General features: G+C 35.8%; 1 protein-coding gene across 2 annotated transcripts in view; it reads right to left on the bottom strand.

Moving 5' to 3' along the window:
• Positions 1-20036, bottom strand: part of ATF7IP (activating transcription factor 7 interacting protein) — a 127877-nt gene that overhangs the window by 56318 nt on the left and 51523 nt on the right. For both annotated transcript variants that reach the window (XM_079936425.1, XM_079936424.1), the window contains exons 3-5: positions 13049-13129; positions 5191-5336; positions 3381-3518 (exon numbers count right to left, since the gene is read on the bottom strand). In XM_079936425.1, the coding sequence (XP_079792551.1) occupies positions 3381-3518; positions 5191-5336; positions 13049-13129 (365 nt within the window). The remainder of the gene's footprint in view (positions 1-3380; positions 3519-5190; positions 5337-13048; positions 13130-20036) is intronic.

Raw genomic sequence — 20036 nt, forward strand, 5'->3', positions numbered from 1 at the left:
ATGGAACCCTCACATTGCTGGTGGGGAGTAAAATATAAAATGGAGTAGCTGATCTGGGAAAAAGTTGAATGTTCTTCAATAAATTGAACAAAGAATTACCATATGACCCAAAATTCCATTCCTAGGTATATGCCCAAAAGATTTGAAAACAGGTATTCAAACAAATACTTATATATGAATGTTCATAGCAGCATTATTTACAATATCCAAAAGCTGGAAACAACCCAAATGCCCATCAAATGTTCATCAGCCAAAGAATACATAAACAAAATGTGTGTGCGTGTGTGTACACACGCGTTAACATCTTGAATTAATTCCTACTTATTTTCACTAGTACAGAAATATAAATATTACTTAGCTATGAAAAGGAATGTAGTATTGATACATGCTTCAACATATATGAACCTTAAAAACATTATGCTAAGAAAAACAGGCCAGACACCAAAAGTCACATATTGTATAATTCTGTTCATATGAAATATGCAGCACAGGTAACTCAGTAGAGACAGAGAGCAGATTCATGCTTCCCGAGGGTTAGGGGGAGGGGGAAATGAGAAGTGACTGTTCAGTGGGTACAAGGTCTTCTCCTGGATTGATGAAAATGTTTTGGAACCAGATAGAGATGATGAACATACAACAGTGTGTATGTACTAAATGCCACTGAAGTGTAAACTTTAAAATGATTGTTATCTGAATTTTACTTCCATAAACAAAGAAAGAGATGGGAACTAAATTGGGCTGAGTAAAATTTAAATAAATGGCATGGTAAGGGCAGATCATAAATGAATGGGAGAAGCAATATGAAGTCAGAGGCCTGAAATAAAAATACTATGGACATTAATACTCTGTAGAACAGTGAAGCAACTGGTGGGTATTAGGAAAAGTGGATCAAAATCTAGGAGATCCAAATTACAAATCGAAGAATGAATACAGGTTTAAACTGGTACACAGTTGAGCAAACTGGACTATACAGAAGAGAATGAACAAGAAGTATTTTAGAAAGATGAGTACAATCCTTGAGAAGGACCAGCAAAGACTTAAAAAGCAGTACCAAAGTGGTCATGTAAAAGGTTGTTACTATAATCAAGAAATTGGGTAATGATGGCCTTGCAGATAGAAGCAAAAGATAGACTTTTATAAGAAACAAAAATAGTTGTAATTTGGCAACCCACTGTGTATATGTGAAGTGATACAGAGGAATCAGTTTCCAAGAACTAAAAAATTGTGAATAACAGGAACAATGGGAAGATATTCCTTGAAGATTTTTCTAAGAATTCAAGAATCGTGAGTTAAGAGGAACAATGTCAAGGGGGACTTATTTGTGGAGAAGATGATTGGTTTGATGCTGGAAAGATTCTGAGGCTACAAAGAAATATCCAAGTGCAAAGGTTTATTAAATGTTAGATGCAGACTTGCATCTTAAGCAAGACTATAAGAGTCAAAATCTCAGGTTCTAGAAACACAAAACCATCGATGCAGCCACGGGAGTGATAACAAACAACGAATGAAATTACTTTCTTAAATCTTCAGACATTTTCAATTTCTCATTCAAAATTCTTAACAGTACTAGTAAAATAAAGTTTAATGATGAGACAATGCTATCACTATATAAGGACCTGCTAAAGGTAAGAAACAGGACTACTGGTGTCCTAAATGATACATTACAAAATTATTAATAATAAAGTCTTTGTAGTAAAGTCTCACTGTAAACAAAACTAACAATATGAAACCAGAAAAGTAACTTGTAGGCTGCCAAATATAATACCTAAATTCTAGTCACATTTGGTTGCAATTTGCTTTTAACTGTGAAGAAGCGACTTTATTATCACAGACCACTTCTCCCTCATTTGTAAAAAAGGCTCTATAAGTGGTTTGCAAGTCAGCGTCTGAGACTATGCTTATATAGAATGAATGTACTGATAAAATTTTCCAGTTTCTTAGTCTTGGAATAAAATGAATTACTGCACCATGGTACCGTGTGCTCATTTCAACTGATTAGAAGCTCTAGCAGTACATGTTAACATACAGATGTATTTAATAAAAAATTAAAAGTAGTAATTATTAATAAATATAGATTAACAAGCTAATATCTTTAAAAAATATGATTCATGGGAGAAGTAGATTAAAATAAAAAGAATCACAGCAAATATTATTTAGTACTCATGACATTTTAGATGATGCCAGCCTTTCTTCACTGAATGAAGAAATATTTAAGATGCACTAAGTTAGATTATTTCTGAAGCTCTGCTATGGGTTGAACTATGTATCTCAAAAGTATTTGGAAGTCTGAAGCCCAAGTATCTCAGAACATGACCTTATTTGGAAAGAGGGTCATCACAGAGGTAATTACAGCTGACTCTTGAACAACATAGATTTGAACTGTGTGGGTCCAATTATACATGGATTTTTTTTCAATCAATATAGTACCTATATTTTCACTTTACAGATCTTTAAATTAAGTGTGGGGAAAAGTTTGTGTTCAGTTAGAGATCACCAGACGTGAAATCAAAAGAATAAGGGCTTGAGTTCCGATTCTATCTGAAGTGTTTCAGCTACTGCCTGGGGTGAGTCATTTATCAACTCCTTCATTTTTTTTTTTTTTTTTGCGGTATGCGGGCCTCTCACTGTTGTGGCCTCTCCCGTTGCAGAGCACAGGCTCCAGACGCGCAGGCTCAGCAGCCATGGCTCACGGACCCAGCCGCTGCGCAGCATGTGGGATCTTCCCGGACCGGGACACGAACCCGTGTCCCCTGCATCAGCAGGCGGACTCTCAACCAGTGCGCCACCAGGGAAGCCCAACTCCTTCATTTTTTGAAGCAGATACCAGTGTACAGATTTTCAACTGCAGCGGGTGGGGACAGCACCTCTAACCTTCACATTGTTCAAGAGTCAACTGTAGTTAAGACGAGGTCATACTGGAACAGGGTGGGTCCTAATCCAATATGACTAGTATCCTTGTAAAAAGGGAAAATTTGGAAACAGACAAACATACAGAGAGAGCACCATGTGAAGATGAAGCCAGAAATCAGGGTGATACTTCTACAAGACAAGGAATGCCAAAGACTGTCAGTAAACCATCTATAGCTAGAGTAGACATGAGGAACAGATTCTTCCTCACAGCCCTCAGAACCAATCCTGACGACAGCTTAATCTTGGACTTTCAGCCTCCAAAACTATGAGACAATACATTTCTGTTGTTTAAGGCATCCAGTTTATGGTACTTTTTGTTAATGGTAGCCCTAGCAAACTAATAGAGGCTCCTTTTATTTCTAATACTTAAAAGTTAAATATACTTTATTGTCAACTTCAAAAACATATCCCAGAAAGTAAGTTATAAAAATGATGACACACGGATATGCAATTCAAGTCAGTGTACAAACCTGTAGTTCAGTTAAAACTGTTTTATGCCTCTTGTTACACTCAATCTTTTCCACTCGTGTTTTCAATTCTGCCAATGTCTTATCAAATACACCACACTGTAGCGCACACAATTTTTCTTCCAGCAACCACTGTACAACCTAAAAAAATACATATGCCTTTGTTATAGCAAAAAAGGAATTTCAAGCAAGCAGCAAACAGTAAATATTCTGAAGTACTAATAAGATAGTACTAATATATTAATTAAAAAAAAATATTGGCATCCATAACACAATGCTATCTGCTGAAATCCTCCACTTCTACATATATAATATCTACTATAACACAATAAAATGTACTAAAAATAGAAAATTTCCAGAGGGTGAAATTTTTAAAACATTTTGAAATTGAAGTTTTAATATTTTCTTCCCACACCCTCTACTGTGATTTAAAAGAAACCAGTTGAAGGTAAGGAGCAGATTTTAAATTTTCTAATCTGTTACAGATGATATTTTTGTGAGACACTAAGAATGTCACTGCACTATGAAATTCCTATAAAACATTTCTAAATGCCTACTCACGATTTCCATATTTATCTCATTATGGACCCATAACAAACAGGACACACAGTGCAGCCCATAGACCATCCCCAAATTACACTGCTCTAGAGGAGTAAACCCTCAGTACACACAGAAGTATATTTCAAAATGCTTTCTCATAGCTATCTTCATATTTCTAATAGCTCTATAAGAAAGACTAAACAAGCATTATTATCACCATATGGTTAAAAGAAAAAAGACACTGGGAGGAAAAAAAAGCCACTTTTGTACTGCCTCTCTGTTCCTTTCTCTAATGGGGGTATTTATACTTTATCTGAGTAGAGGAACACTGGCCTAGAGTATTTATAATTTCACCATTAAATCTATAAGACCTTGAAAAATTTTCACCTGAGTCTTCTATTCTTCTCTTAAAAAGGCATTTGTCATCAATATTTGTGAACACATCTTAAAACATATATTAAATACTTTATATTTTCATTATTTCTATCTCTAGTCTAACACATATAGGGGGAAGTTTCCAAAGTTTGTACTTTAAATATTCCCTTTCCCTAGTCATTCGAAAGTCTTGTCCATACCATTTTTAATACTAAGCCTAAGGTACATAACAAAGATTTTAGAACATAGGGACTTATAGCCATGAAACCAACTTATGACAAAACTTACAAAAACTAAAATGTTAACATATAAGACTCTAATGTTTCCATTAGAATAAAGTTCAATATAGAAGAAAAAATAAAAGCTAAAAACTGGTATTCAGTTTTGTTACTAAAGCAAATAAGAAAAGAAGCCATGGGCTTCCCTGGTGGCGCAGTGGTGAGAGTCCGCCTGCCGATGCAGGGGACACGGGTTCGTGACCCGCTCTGGGAAGATCCCACATGCCGCAAAGCAGCTGGGCCCATGAGCCATGGTCGCTGAGCCTGTGCATCCGGAGCCTGTGCTCCGCAACGGAAGAGGCCACAGCAGTGGGAGGCCTGCATACCGCAAAAAAAGAAAAGAAAAGAAAAGAAGCCATAATTTCTCTCCCATTTTTAAAATTACTACCATATCTAAAAAAACAAAACAAAACAAAAAAACTATTTAGCTTCAAAAGAGTCATAAGGAATTTTAGAATTAAATTATTAAGGATAATAAGCTTAACCAATTTCTTCAAGTTCTTTCTTTCTATGAAAAAGCTGAATATTTCAGTAAAATACAGAGTAATGTCAAAAATCTAGTAGAATAAAGATGGTGGTGTTTTTTGTTTAATATGGTTTTAACTTATAATCTCTAACACCTTTTGTAGCTTCTGGTTTATATCTCCTTTGGCTGTAATCTTTACTTGAAACTCTGCCTCATATTCTTCTTCCATATATCGACGTCGTTTGGACTGTACATTGTCCATGTCCTCTGACTTAGAACGTTTTCTTCTAAAAAATTCACCTGAGAAGAAAAAGCATAATGACCAGTCAGCTGTTTTTATTATACATAGACCTTAATGCCTCTTCTCCATCCTCAGGAAGATATTATTTCTAGCTATCAAAACAGCACTCTCAATAAATTATTTTATGAATTGTTTTTGTGATCAGAAAAGTAAATAGATAGCTTTTACCTTAAACTTGAAATGATTTTCAATATGCTAAATAAGAACCTCCGAACACTAAATAAGTAAATGTACAAACAACATGAACAAAGAACATTTTTTCCTTGAAATCTTCGTATTAAGATGGAAGCTCAACTAACAATATGGGATGAGAAGAAATCATCTCAAATTCATTCCTTTCAGTAAATTCTCTAGTGTATATGAATTCTCTGACAAAATACAGTATTCATTCACAAGTCACAGATTTCTCAGTATTTATTCTCACATCACATGCTTCTACTAACTGTGCATAGCTTTAATTATTTAATTCTTCATCCTCAGTAAATTTTCTTCCTCAGTAAGTTTAGGAAAAATTCTTTCTTAATCACCAGCCTTAGGAAAATAGTATTAGTTATTCTTAACATATCCTAATAAATTTCAAATATATAAAAATAATAAAATTAATGTCATTATAAAGGTAAATTTGGTAAAGAACAAACATTCAAAGACCTTCACTTAGAAAATTTGTTTCAAATATTGGTAACACTCATGAGATCATAACATATTTTATATGGTTTCTTTTTCAATATAGAAACAGGGAAATATTAAAATATTAAAATCTCCACACTATCTATGAGCCTATTATTAAAATCCAATTCTATTCTACAATTTCCCTTGTATCAAAACTTACATAGTCACAGAGAGATAAGGTCAAGATGGCAGAGTAGAAGTAGGTACGCTCATCCCTTCTTACAAGAACACTGGAATCACAACTGCAGAGCAACCATTGACAAAGAAACACTCGAACCTACCAAAAAAAGATACCCTACATCCAAAGACAAAGGGGAAGCCATGGCGAGACAATAGGAGGGGCACAATCGTGATAGAATCAAGTACCATACCCACCAGGTGGGTGACCCACACACTGAAGAACAATCATACCACCGTTCTCCCACTGGAGTGAAAGTTCTGAGCCCCATGTCAAGCTTCCCAACCTGGGGGTCTGGCAACGGGAAGAGGAGGCCCCAGAGGGTCTGGCTTTGAGGGCCAGCGGGATTTAATTGCAGGACCTCCACAGGACTGGGGGAACCAGAAACTGTACTCTTAGGGTCTTGTGCACATCAGGACCCAAGAGAAAAGAGCAGTGATCCCACAGGAGACTGGGCCAGACCTGCCTGCTAGCACTGGAGGGTCTCCTGCAGAGGTGGGGAGTGGCAGTGGCTCACTGCAGGGACAAAGACACTGGCAACAGCAGTTTTGGGACACACTCATTGGCATGAGCCCTCCCAGAGGCACCATTAGCCCCACCAAACTGCCTGTAGGCTCGAGTGCTTGGTCACCTCAGGCCAAACAATGAAAAGGAAAGGAACACAGCCCCACCCATCAGCAGACAAGCAGATTAAAGTTTTACTGAACTCTGCCCACCAGAGAGACACAATCCAGTCCTACCCACCACCAGCCCCTCCCATCAGGAAGCCTGCACAAGCCTCTTAGATAGCCTCATCTACCAGAGGGCAGACAGCAGAAGCAAGAAGAACTACAGTCCTGCAGCCTGTGGAATGAAAACCACAATCACAGAGAGGTAGACAAAATGAAACGGCAGAGGATTATGTCCCAGATGAAGGAACAAGATAAAACCCCAGAAAAACAACTAACTGAAGTGGAGATAGGGAACCTTCTGGAAAAAGAATTCAGAATAATGATAGTGAAGATGATCAAGGACTTCAGGAAGAGAATGGAGGCAAGGATTGAGAAGATGCAAGAAATGTTTAACAAAGACCTATAAGAACTAAAGAAGAAACAGAGATGAACAATACAATAACTGAAATGAAAAATACACTAGAAGGAATCAAAGCAGAATAACTGAGGCAGAAGAACAGATAAGTAACCTGGAAGACAGAATGGTGGAAATCACTGCCGTGGAACATAATAAAGAAAAAAGAATAAAGAGAAATGAAGACAATCTAAGAGACCTCTAGGACAACATTAAATGCACCAACATTCTCATTATAGGGATTCCAAGAGGAGAAGAGAGACAGAAAGGACCTGAGAAAATATTTGAAGAGATTATAATTGAAAACTTCCCCTAACATGGTAAACAGTCACCCAAGTCCAAGAAGCACAGAGAGTCCAAGGCAGGATAAACCCAAAGAGGAACACACCAAGACACATAGTAATCGAATTGGAAAAAATTAAAGACAAAGGAAAAATATTAAAAGTAACAAGGGAAAAACAACAAGTAACATGCAAGGGAACTCCCATAAGGTTATCAGCTGATTTCACAGCAGAAACTCTGCAGGCCAGAAGTGAGTGACACGATATATATTTAAAGTGATGAAAGGGAAGAATCTACAATCAAGAATACTCTACCCAGCAAGGATCTCATTCAGATTTGACAGAGAAATCAAAAGCTTTACAGAAAGGCAAAAGCTAAGAGAACTCCTCTAGGTGGGTAAGAGACCAGCAACATAAAACAACCTTCTACATATATAGACTACTATATCAAAACCTCATGGGAACAGCAAACCTAAAAACTACAATAGGTACGCACTCAAAAAAGAAAAAGCAACCCATACACAACACAAAGGATGGTCATCAAACCACAAGAGAAGAGAACAAAAGAGGAAGGGAAGAAAAAAGACCTACAAAAACAAACCCAAAACAATTAAGAAAATGGTAATAGGAACACACATATTGAGAATTACCTTAAATGTAAATGGATTAAATGGTCCAACCAAAAGACACAGACTGGCTGAATGGATACAAAAACAAGATCTGTATATACGCTGTCTACAAGAGACCCACTTCAGACCTAGTGACACATACAGACTGAAAGTAAGAGGACGGAAGAAGGCATTCCATGCAAATGGAAATCGAAAGAAAGCTGGAGTAGCAATACTAATTTCAGACAAAACAAACTTTAAAACAAAGACTGCTATAAGAGACAAAGAAGGACACTACATAATGATCAAGGGATCAATCTAAGAAGACATACCAATTGTACATATATATGCACCCAACATAGGAGCACCTCAATATATAAGGCAAATACTAACAGCTATAAAGGGAGAAATCAACAGTAGCACAATAATACTGGGGAATTTTAACACCTCAGTTTCATCAATGGACAGATCATCCAGGCAGAAAGTCAATAAGGAAACACAGGCCTTAAAAGGCACATTAGACCAGATGGACTTAACTGATATTTATAGAGTTTTCCATCCCAAAGCAGCAGAATACACATTCTCAAGTGCACATGGAACATTCTCCAGGATTGACCACACGCTGGGCCACAAAGGGAGCCTCAGTAAATTTAAGAAAATTGAAATCATATCAAGCATCTTTTCTGATGACAATGCTATGAGATTAGAAATAAATTACAAGAAAAAAACTGTAAAAAACATAAGCGTGTGGAGGCTAAACAATATGCTACTAAACAACCACTGGATCACTGAAGAAATCAGAGAGGAAATCAAGAAGTACCTAGACACAAGTGAAAATGAAAGCACAATGACCCAAAACCTGTGCAATATGGCAAAGGCATTTCTAAGAGGGAAGTTTACAGAAATATAATCCTACCTCAGGAAACAAGAAAAATCTCAAATAAACCACCTAACCCTACACCTAAAGCAACCAAAGAACAAACAAAACCTAAAGTTAGTAGAAGAAAAGAAATCATAATGATCAGAGCAGAAATATAGAGACAAGCAAAGATAAATGAAACTAAAAGCTGGTTCTTTGAAAAGATAAACAAAATTGATAAACCTTTAGCCAGACTCATTAAGTAAAAAAGAGAGATCACTCAAATTAATAAAATTAGAAATGAAAAAGGAGAAGTTACGACTGACACCACAGGAATACAAAGGATCATAAGAGACTACTACAAGCAACTGTATGCCAATAAAATGGACAACCTGGAAGAAATGCACAAATTCTTAGAAAGATACAGTCTCCCAAGACTGAACCAGGAAGAAACAGAAAATACGGACAGACCAATCACAAGCACTGAAACTGAAACTGTGATTTAAAAACTCCCAACAAACCAAAGTCCAGGAACTGATGGCTTCATAGGCGAATTCCATCAAACATTTAGAGAAGAGCTAACCGCTACCCTTCTGAAAATGTTCCAAAAAATTGCAGAGGAAAGAGAACTCCCAAACTCATACTATGAGGCCACCATCACCCTGATACCAAAACCAGACAAAGATACCACAAGAAAAGAAAATTACAGGTCAATATCACTGATGAATATAGATGCAAAAATCCTAAACCAAATGCTAGCAATCAGAATCCAACAATACATTAAAAGGACCATAAACCACGATCAAGTGGGGTTTATCCAAGGATGCAAGGATTTTTCAATATCCGCAAATCAATCAGTGTGATACACCACATCAACAAACTGAAGAATAAAAGCCATATGATCATCTCAATAGATGCAGAAAAAGCTTTTGACAAAATTCAGCACCGATTTATGATAAAAACTCTCCAGGGCTTCCCTGGTGGAGCAGTGGTTGGGAGTCCGCCTGCTGATGCAGGGGATACGGGTTCGTGCCCCGGTCTGGGAGGATCCCATATGCCACGGAGCAGCTGGGCCCGTGGGCCGTGGCTGCTGGGCCTGCGCTGCGCAGTGGGAGAGGCCACAGGGGTGAGAGGCCCGCGTACCGCAAAAAAAAAACCAAAAAACAACTCTCCAGAAAGTGGGCATACAGGGAATATACCTCAACATAATAAAGGCCATATATGACAAACCTACAGCTAACATCTTACCCGACGGTGAAAAGCTAAAAGTATCTCCTCTAAGATCAGGAACAAGACAAGGATGTCCACTCTCACCACTTTTATTCAACATAGTTTTGGAAGTCCTAGCCGCAGCAATCAGAGAAGAAAAAGAAATAAAAGGAATCCAAATTGGAAAAGAAGAAGTTAAACTGCCACTGTTTGCAGATGACACTATACATAGAAAATCCCAAAGATGCTACCAGAAAACTGTTAGAACTCATCAATGAATTTGGTAAAGTTGCAGTTTACAAAATTAATACACAGAAATCTGTTGCATTTCTATACACTAACAACAAAAGACAGAAAGAGAAATTCAAGAAACAATCCCATTTACCATCACATCAAAAAGAATAAAATACCTAGGAATAAACCTATCTAAGGAGACAAAAGACCTGTACTCCAAAAACTGTAAGACGCTGATGAAAGAAATCGAAGACGACACAAACAGATGGGAAGATATACCATGTTCTTGGATTGGAAGAGTCAATACTGTCAAAATGACTATAGTACCCAAGGCAATCTAGAGATTCAGTGCAATTCCTATCAAATTACCAATGACATTTTTCACAGAACTAGAACAAAAAAATCTTAAACTTTGTATGGAGACACAAAAGACCCCAATAGCCAAAGCAATCTTGACAAAGAAAAACAGAGCTGGAGGAATCAGGCTCCCTGACTTCAGACTATACTACAAAGCTATAGCAATCAAAACAGTATGGTACTGGCACAAAAACAGAAACATAGATCAATGGAACAGAATAGAAAGCCCAGAAATAAACCCACACACCTATGGTCAATTAATCTATGACAAAGGAGGTAAGACTATACAACGGAGGAAAGATAGTCTCTTCAAGTGCTAGGAAAACTGGACAGCTGCATGTAAAAATATGAAATTAGAACATTCTTTAACACCATACACAAAAATAAGCTCAAAATGGATTAAAGACCTAAATGTGAGACCGGACACTATAAAACTCCTAGAGGAGAACATAGGCAGAACACTCTGATGTAAATCATAGCAATATCTTTTTCAATCTGTCTCCCAGAGTAATGGAAATAAAACCAAAAATAAACAAATGGGACCTAATTAAACTCAAAAGCTTTTGCACAGCAAAGGAAACCATAAACACAATGAAAAGACAACCCATAGAAGGGGAGAAAATATTTGCAAATGATGTGACGGACAAGGGATTAGTCTCCAAAATATACAAACAGCTCATGTGGCTTAATATCATCAAAACAAACAACCCAATCAAAAAATGGGCAGGAGACCTAAATAGACATTTCTCCAAAGAAGACATACAGATGGCCAAGAAGCACATGAAAAGATGTTCAACACTGCTAATTATTAGAGAAATGTAAATCAAAACTACAATGAGATATCACCTCACACCAGTCAAAATGGCTATCACCAAAAAAATCCACAAACAACAAATGCTGGAGAGGGTGTGCAGAGAAGGGAACCCTGCTACACTGTTTGTGGGAATGTAAATTGGTACAGCCACTATGGAGAACAGTATGGAGTTTCATTAGAAAACTAAAACTAGGGCCACCATATGATCCTTCAATCCCACTCCTGGGCATATATCTGGAGAAAAACATAGTCCAAAAGGATACATGTACCCCAATGTTCACTGCAGCACTGTTTACAATAGCCAGGACATGGAAGCCACCTAAATTTCTATCGACAGAGGAATGGATAATTAAGCTGCAGTACATATATACAATGGAATATTACTTAGCCATTAAAAAGAATGAAATAACGCCATTTTGCAGCAACATGGGTGGACCTAGAGATGGTCATACTGAGTGAAGTAAGTCACAACAGAGAAAGAGAAATATCGTACGATATCACTTATATGCATAATCTAAAAAGAAATGACACAAATGAACTTATTTACAAAACAGAAACAGACTCACATTCTTAGAGAATGAACTTATTGTTACCAGGGGGTGGGGGAAGCGTGAAGAGAAGGGATAGTTAGGGAGTGTGGGATTGACATGTACACACTGCTATAATTAAAATGGATAGCCAACAAGGACGTACTGTATAACACAGGGAACTCTGCTCAATATTATGTAACAATCTAAATGGGAAAAAAATTTGCAAAAGAATTGATACGTGTATATGTATAACTGAATCACTTTGCTGTACACCTGAAACTACCATGACATTGTTAATAAATACTCCAATATAAAATAAAAACTTAAAAAAAAGAAGATGGAAAAAATTTAGAACTGTGTCTGGTACATAAAGTGTTATCAACACAGTTGCTTTTATTATTATTAAGTAGTAGTAGTATTGAAAGTTTTAAAAAATAATAACTTACATAGTCACAGATGGAGAGCAGTATGACAGGGAGAGTTACAGAACCCAACCTAATGACATTCAGTAACATCGTTTCCCCTTCTCTTACAGCTTAAGAACTTTAAGTAGAGATTGAGACACATACTTCCATTTGCCTATGTCATCCCAGACAAAATTCCTATGGTCCAATGCTCTAAAAGCAAATCTAAAACAATTTCTCTCAAGACATTCAGATAGCACCTTACTAAATAGTAAGCTTAAATCTTTCTATGGAGCAATGGAAAGAATAAATAAACAATAAAATACATGAAATAATTAATACTTTCAAAGATCCTTGGGTTAGCCATCAACAAAACGATTTAACTGTGGCTTACTTAAACTGAAAAATTTTACAAGCATCTCATGGACAGAAAAGTATTTTCCACAGCCTTAAAAGCAGAAACAATTTTTAAAACTATTTCAGGTTTGTTTGTACATGCTTACTTTTCTCAGGTCTTTCATCTTCATGTATCACTTGCTCTTCTTCCTCAGGTTTGCTGCCCTTTTCATTACTTTCTACTTCTTCTGTAACAAAAATAGAAAAGGAAATTTTCTTCCATCAGAATTTGTAACAGTTCATTATAATTTATACTTTTGGTGTAATTATCCAGTTGATAATATTTTAGGAAATCAGAGTCTCAAAATGTAAAATATTAGGAATAAAAAGGGAGCATGAACTGGTGGAAATAAGTGGACAAGTCTAGTTTTAAATGTTTCTGCAAGTTCATAATAAACTCTTAACATGGAAAAAAATTAAATAATATAGATTTTAAAACAAAGAATCTTAGTAATTTACTGTCATCAATAGATTAATAAAATGTGAAAACAACTACTATAAAGCATTCAGACTCCTTTACATTCAATTATTAAAACTAAAACAGTGGTTGTGGCAATTAAAAAAAATTATAAATTACTGGTGAACTCAGAACATCTAATATTTTGACCAGACAGGTTGAATCATTAGGTTATTTTAATGGTTACGGATAGGGAAAAGCTATCCTAAAGATAATAAAAGTTTTACTTAAAAGTAATAGCTACTTTGATACCAGTGCCAACAACTAACTTAGCTCGGTGCTTGACATTTATTAGTTCATATCCCCCCAAAAATCCTACACTATAAACAGTATTTTTGCCATCATATATATAGATGAGGAAAGTAACGTTCAGAAATGTTAAGTAATTTTCACAAAAGGCACATAAAATCTAACAACTAAAGAGTGCTACCAAAAAATATTGCTAAAAATAGCCATACAGTTGCATTGTTACAACAAATAAAATCCCAGAGGCACCGTAAATGGTCTTTGGTCAATCAATCTATAGCTCCTCAACTAACTTAATCATTTAGGGGAGAAGAACAAGTCACTAACATGTTTGGGTTTCTATTTTCCCCCTTACATCCCTGCAAGTGGCTCCCCTGCAGCTTCAATAAAGCATGCCGTATTTCATCATATTCTACAACCACAATTAAATAAACAATCATGGGTATATAGAACTATATAAAGATTTTGATATGGCATCTCTGCTCCAAACACCAGGGTTTTAATTTCAACAGCCCTGATGGTAGAAGCCAAGGTTAAAAAAACTTAAAAGAATTTTTAGGTGAAAATAGGCAGAGACTAGGATCATTGATGAACCTATTACAATGTTTTTCACATTAAGATAAACAATAAAGCTGTAAAACGTGAACACAGTAATACAAAAGGACATTTACACAGTACATATAGAGATCACTGAGACTATTTTTAAACTTTAACATAAATGAATATTAAAAAATTAACTTTCCATTTACCACCCTATGCTCATTAAGAAATTTTTTTAAGATCTCATCCCTCAACACCAGTTCAATGAAATGAAAGTTTGTTTTGCTCCCCTGTAGACTGCACACTCATTACATAGCATTTTTTCCTATATATACTTTTCCAAGTTTTCCTGCCTTTAATACTGAGGATGGTGACTCCTATAGTTTCCTAGTTTCCAGAAACACAGAGAAATTGGGTTGCTTAAGATGAAGGTTTACTTAGTCTTTATTTAGCAAACCACCCTTCTACCCAAAGAACAAAATTAGCCCTGGCTCCAATCAGGGTTACTTCAAGGCAGATCAGAAAACAGCAAAGCAAACTGGCCTGGTTTGGTCTGCCTCTTTTATGCATATGTTAGATCCCTCTCCGCCCACAGACATGTCAAGCTTAGCTCCCAATTCCTTCATTTTATTCAAACAACTCCTCTTATCATCAAATTCCCATTTTCCAGGTATGTTTAGAAGATATGACTGGATTCGCAATACTTAAAACACTTATTAGGAGTTTGAAATAGACAAACAGAATTAAAATTTAGCCTCGAGTTTTATATAATAAAGAAGTTGGGATTTTAAAAAATGGTACTAACAGAGTCTACAGAAGGGAGTAAGGCCCTATATTTCTTTAATTTTTTTGTTGTTGTTCACAAAGCCTGTAGAGAATCTAAGTGAACCTCCATCAACTCAGAATAATAATCAGAGGCTCAGGTACACAGTGTTTATATATATATATAATTTCAAGTAGTTTCTGGGACTCCTAAAACTCATCCAAATACTTGGGTTAAGACTGTCTTTTTTAGAATCTGTCTTCATTCAGTTTCTGCTATAATTCCTCCCATCTTGAGTATAGCCTCATATGTTGGCATACATTCACAAACAGTTCTATCTGTGGTATTCTTTCCTTTCAACCAGACTAGACAGTAAGCTCCTTAAGAGCAGGTACCAAACCTTGTAATTTTGGTAACCCTAAAAACTCTGGGGAAGAGCTGAGACAAAGTAGATATTTAATATCTTTCTAATGACTGTTATCTTTAATAAAATTCATTAAATGAAGGTGGAAAAACTGTATTGTAGAGGATTAGAAGACAGAATTTACATTAGGGGTTGGTTTCCCATTTTCAGAATTACATAGAACTTTATTCCAAGAAAATACAGACAAAACCGTTGCCCTGGATCAGGGGTTGGCAAACATTTTCTGTAAATGGCCAAAACGAAGTATTTTCGATCTTGTAGGCTCTAGGGTCTCTGACACACTACTCAATTCTGTCCTTATGGTGGGAATTGATGATAAACAATATGTAATATGTAAACGAATAGATGTGGCTATGTTCCAACAAACCTTTATTGACCAAAAACAGTTAAGGCCTATAGGTCACAGTTTGCCAATCCCCTGTCTTAGATTAATGGCTCTACGAGAATACTTAAAACAAAAAATTCCTACAGACTAACTGAAGACAATATATCCATCAGAAAAAATGGGCAAAGAAGAGGAAGAAGCAATTTATAGATAAGGAATACAAATGTAAGATTCTCAGCCTCACAAGAGGAATCAGAAAAATGTGGCATTACTGGCAATGTGACTTTTCCAGAAAATTTTTAAAAGCTTTATTTAACTAATACAAATCTCTAAATAGTATCTTCCACAGTAAGTTTCTGTGCTCCCTTTTAAAGCAAAATTTGGGGGGTAAGTTACATTTTATTATCTCCAATTCTTCTCCTCCCCTTCTCTCTGAAACTCAATTATCAACTAGGCTTTCAACTGCACTGCCCCCTGTCAAGGTCATAAATGATCTCCAGGTCATTAAATATTTCTCTTCCATCTTAACTGAACAAACGCCTGCATTTGATACACAAATAGAGTTACTCCTTGCTCCTCAAAACATTCTTTACTTGACTTCTAAGACAACAAAATCTCCTAATTTTCTTTCTAGCTGAAGTTTTTTCTTGGTCTCCTTTGCTGGTCCTTCCTCATATCTTCAACCTCTAAATACAGGACTGCCAAAGACCTCAGTTCTCGGATCTCCTCTCACTGAATTATACTCACTCTGAGGTGATTTCATCTCGTCACTCAACTTCGACTAATGTCTATATGGTATCTACCCCTAATTTTTTCTAGACAGTCCAAGCCTCTGCTCTAAAATCCAGACATATATCTAACTCAGGCAACAATCGTCATTTGAAACTGATCTTCCTCCCACACTCCCCTTTCCAAAACTTGCTTCATCTTTGATCTCACTCAACTCTGAAAAGAAAAATCTGCAACAACAATGTACAGGAATACAAGATTCCATGAAGAAAATCCAAGTACGTAAGACACAGTTGAATATAAATGGGTTGAGATAATAAAGAATTTTAGCTGAACACATTAAATAGTGAAAACAAAATATCAATAAATTTTAATTATGTAAACCATGGCAATTCTACCACTATTAACCTAAAGCAAAATTAGACAGAAACCTTAAATTCTATTCCCATGCAATTATCCTCATTAGCATTTACGTTCATCTAATTTATCTTAAGGATCCAATGAAAGGGAAAAACAACCAGATATTTTTAAAATCTGAAATAATATTTGAAAGGAAATTATGTCAGAGCTTAGGGTAAAATCTTATTTACTTTGAAACAGATTTTTCTCCTCAAAAATATTAAGAAAAAACAATGTTTAAAAAATTTAAAAAGCCGAGTAGAAAAGAGCTCTCCCTCTCATTTCTACATAAGAAACAAAATGAGAAGGGCCAAAAGGGAAGAAAATAGAGAATGCAGTAGACTGAAAGCTAAGGAGAATCTCAATAGGGAGGAATTGTTATTAAGAGGTCATCTAAATATGAGAGAATAAAGGCAAATAAAGGATGCCCCTGGATTTAACAACATGAGCATCAATGTCACTCCACTGAGAACAATTAGGAAAGAGGCTGGGAACGTGGAAATCACAATTCAATTAAGTTAAAGAGTAAACAGGAGAAGATGAAACTGTGCTAGCTTTGTTAACATAACTTGAAGAATGGCACTGAAAGAGAGGAAAGATGGAACAGTAGTAGAGGAGAGTATATGGTATGGAGAATACATGGAAGGTAACTAATACGTGTACCTCCTCTGGTGTTGTTTGAATGTTCCCAAAGAGAAACCTTTATTTTCCTAGACTTCTTAAACAGACTATGATTGTAAACATTTAATGAGTATCAGGTATTATACAGTATTAAGCAACAATATGACAGCGTCCTCAGGCCTACTAAGGAACATCTGCAATCGTTTTTTAGGTCTTTCATCTATCTTTGTAAACCTGAAATCGCTTTTCCATTTGTTTTCAGATACCTTTCATTATTTTTTGCTGCTGCTCATATCCATAACTGCTATATTTAAAACGAATTTGCTAAAGTGTCTGAAATAATAGAGGTTTATGTTTTCCTACTAGTACAGCACATAAATGTTAGTACTTAGAGGGAAAAGCCAGACTTATAATCCTGTGTTCTGAAAACATTAAAAATTATTCAAGAATAAAGAATCTGAAGAAAGTAATACCTCAACAGATGAACAACAGCAAATATGACATGTAACAGATTCTACTACCATATAAACAGAACAGAGAACCGTTTAAGAACCAATGAAGAAACCATACTTCAACTTACAATACACAAAATCTCCTTTGGGTCAGGGGACAGAAAATAAAAGTTCAGTTACCAGCTAAGAAATTAAATCTATCACTAAACCTACTCTAGCAGCATACAATCAAATAAAAGTCTAAAAGTAACCAAAAATAAACCGAACTCTGAATTTTCAAAGTATACAATAGGGATGGTTTAATATTCATCTTTCTGCATTTAACCACTGGGTGGGAGGGATGGTCTCCAATCTCCAAGATTCTGACATAAAGGTATATATATATAATGTATAAACTCATTAAATAATTAAGCTTCAATTTGCCATGACTTTCTTATACACACTACCAAAAGATTTTTTTAAGGACTTACCCCAGTATTACTCTCTATATTCTTACTGAAAAATGAGTGAAGTTCTCCTTAAACATTGTTATTTATTATCTTTCCAAAATGTAAATTTCATCGTGTCATTCTTCTCTGCTTGAAATCATTCAATGGCTCCCCGGTGTTAGTATGTTTTAGCATTGTAAGCAACGTCCTCCATAACACTCTTCTATTACCAATTAATTAATTCTACAAACATTTACTGAGCACTAACTGTGACCCAAGCATTTTTTTGGCCTGATTATGATGGCTCAAAGCAGGGGTGATAGCAGTGAAGATGGTATGAAGAGACTGCATTCTAGATCTGTTCTGAAAGTAGCACCAACAGGATTTCCTGACAGATTGGATATGGACTATGAATGAAAAAAATAAGAATGGCTCCAAGATTTTTGGCCTGAGCAAGTAGTATGGAGCTGCAATTAAGAGGGATTATCTTCCTTAAAACCCTATGTTACACAGAGAGTGAAAGGAAAGTGCTTCCCTGAATACATCTATATTCTCAAAGTTACTCTCCTCTAAACTCCCAGCATACCAATTTAACATTACTACTGTATTCACAACCATGTATTTAATGGCTTGCAATTTAATTCTTGTCAGAATCCTCAGGGCAAGTAATGAACTTTATCTTTAAATCCCCAAGCCAAGAAAAGCTTGGCCTTTCTATATATACAGGTTTAATAAATGAATGAATGCTCTTTGGAAGTGAAGTCATTTTTTAATAAGAAAACGTTTCTATCTCCAAAAGTAGATATGACATATTGGGGGTGGGGGTGGGTGGGAGGGAATCCTCTGTGTCTTCTAGGCTTTTTTTTTCTTTGAACAAACTAAAAACCAGATGTTGTTTTTCTTATTACAAGGTCACTCCACTCACAGGGCTCTAAGGCTAAGAGAATGTGACACGATGGGAACATAAAGGTATTCACACCAGTCTGAAAGTAACTGAGAAAGTTTCACAAAGTTTCAAACAAGTTTCACACATGTTTGAGTTTGACCATGAAAGCAAAGTAGGATTTTTCTCATTCGCTCTTTTTTCTCTAGTAATAATAAAAGAGATGGAAAAGACAGATATTGACCAAATCATGAAGTTTATATAGCTTTTATATAAGGAGTTTGAAATTACCCTAAAAGTATTGGGTTGGCCAAAAAGTTTGTTCAATTCTAACTAAAAATAAAGGACAAGTATTTCATTTTCACCAAGAATTTTATTGAACAGTGCATTCACTAACCAAACTAACTTTTTGGCCAACCCAATAATAGTGATCTAATGAAAGAGAGGAACACAGTCAAATAAAAGAGATTTAAGTTATTGAGAGATCATTCAGAAAATGAGGGGAGTACGTTAGGTAGAATCAAGAAGGCTTAGGAAGCAAATGGATAAAGTCTTTATCAAACATATAATTAGACCTCTAGGTTTTTGGCTTCCAGCAATGGTGGTGCTATTCCCTGGACAAAGAATATTAAAAGAATCAGATTTCAACTGGAAAATTAATTGTAAAATGGAATTTGTTACACTTGAAGCAAATAAACTTGTAGGCTTTTAGATTCAAAGTTATTTGGTTGCTAAGTGATAGCATGAACAATTGCTAGGATTTTGATCAATTATGTACTGGAAATTGTTATATCATGGTGTTAAACTGGTCCATCTTATCTCTATTCC

Source organism: Stenella coeruleoalba (assembly GCF_951394435.1).
Source record: "Stenella coeruleoalba genome assembly, chromosome: 11".
Taxonomy (NCBI): domain Eukaryota; kingdom Metazoa; phylum Chordata; class Mammalia; order Artiodactyla; family Delphinidae; genus Stenella; species Stenella coeruleoalba.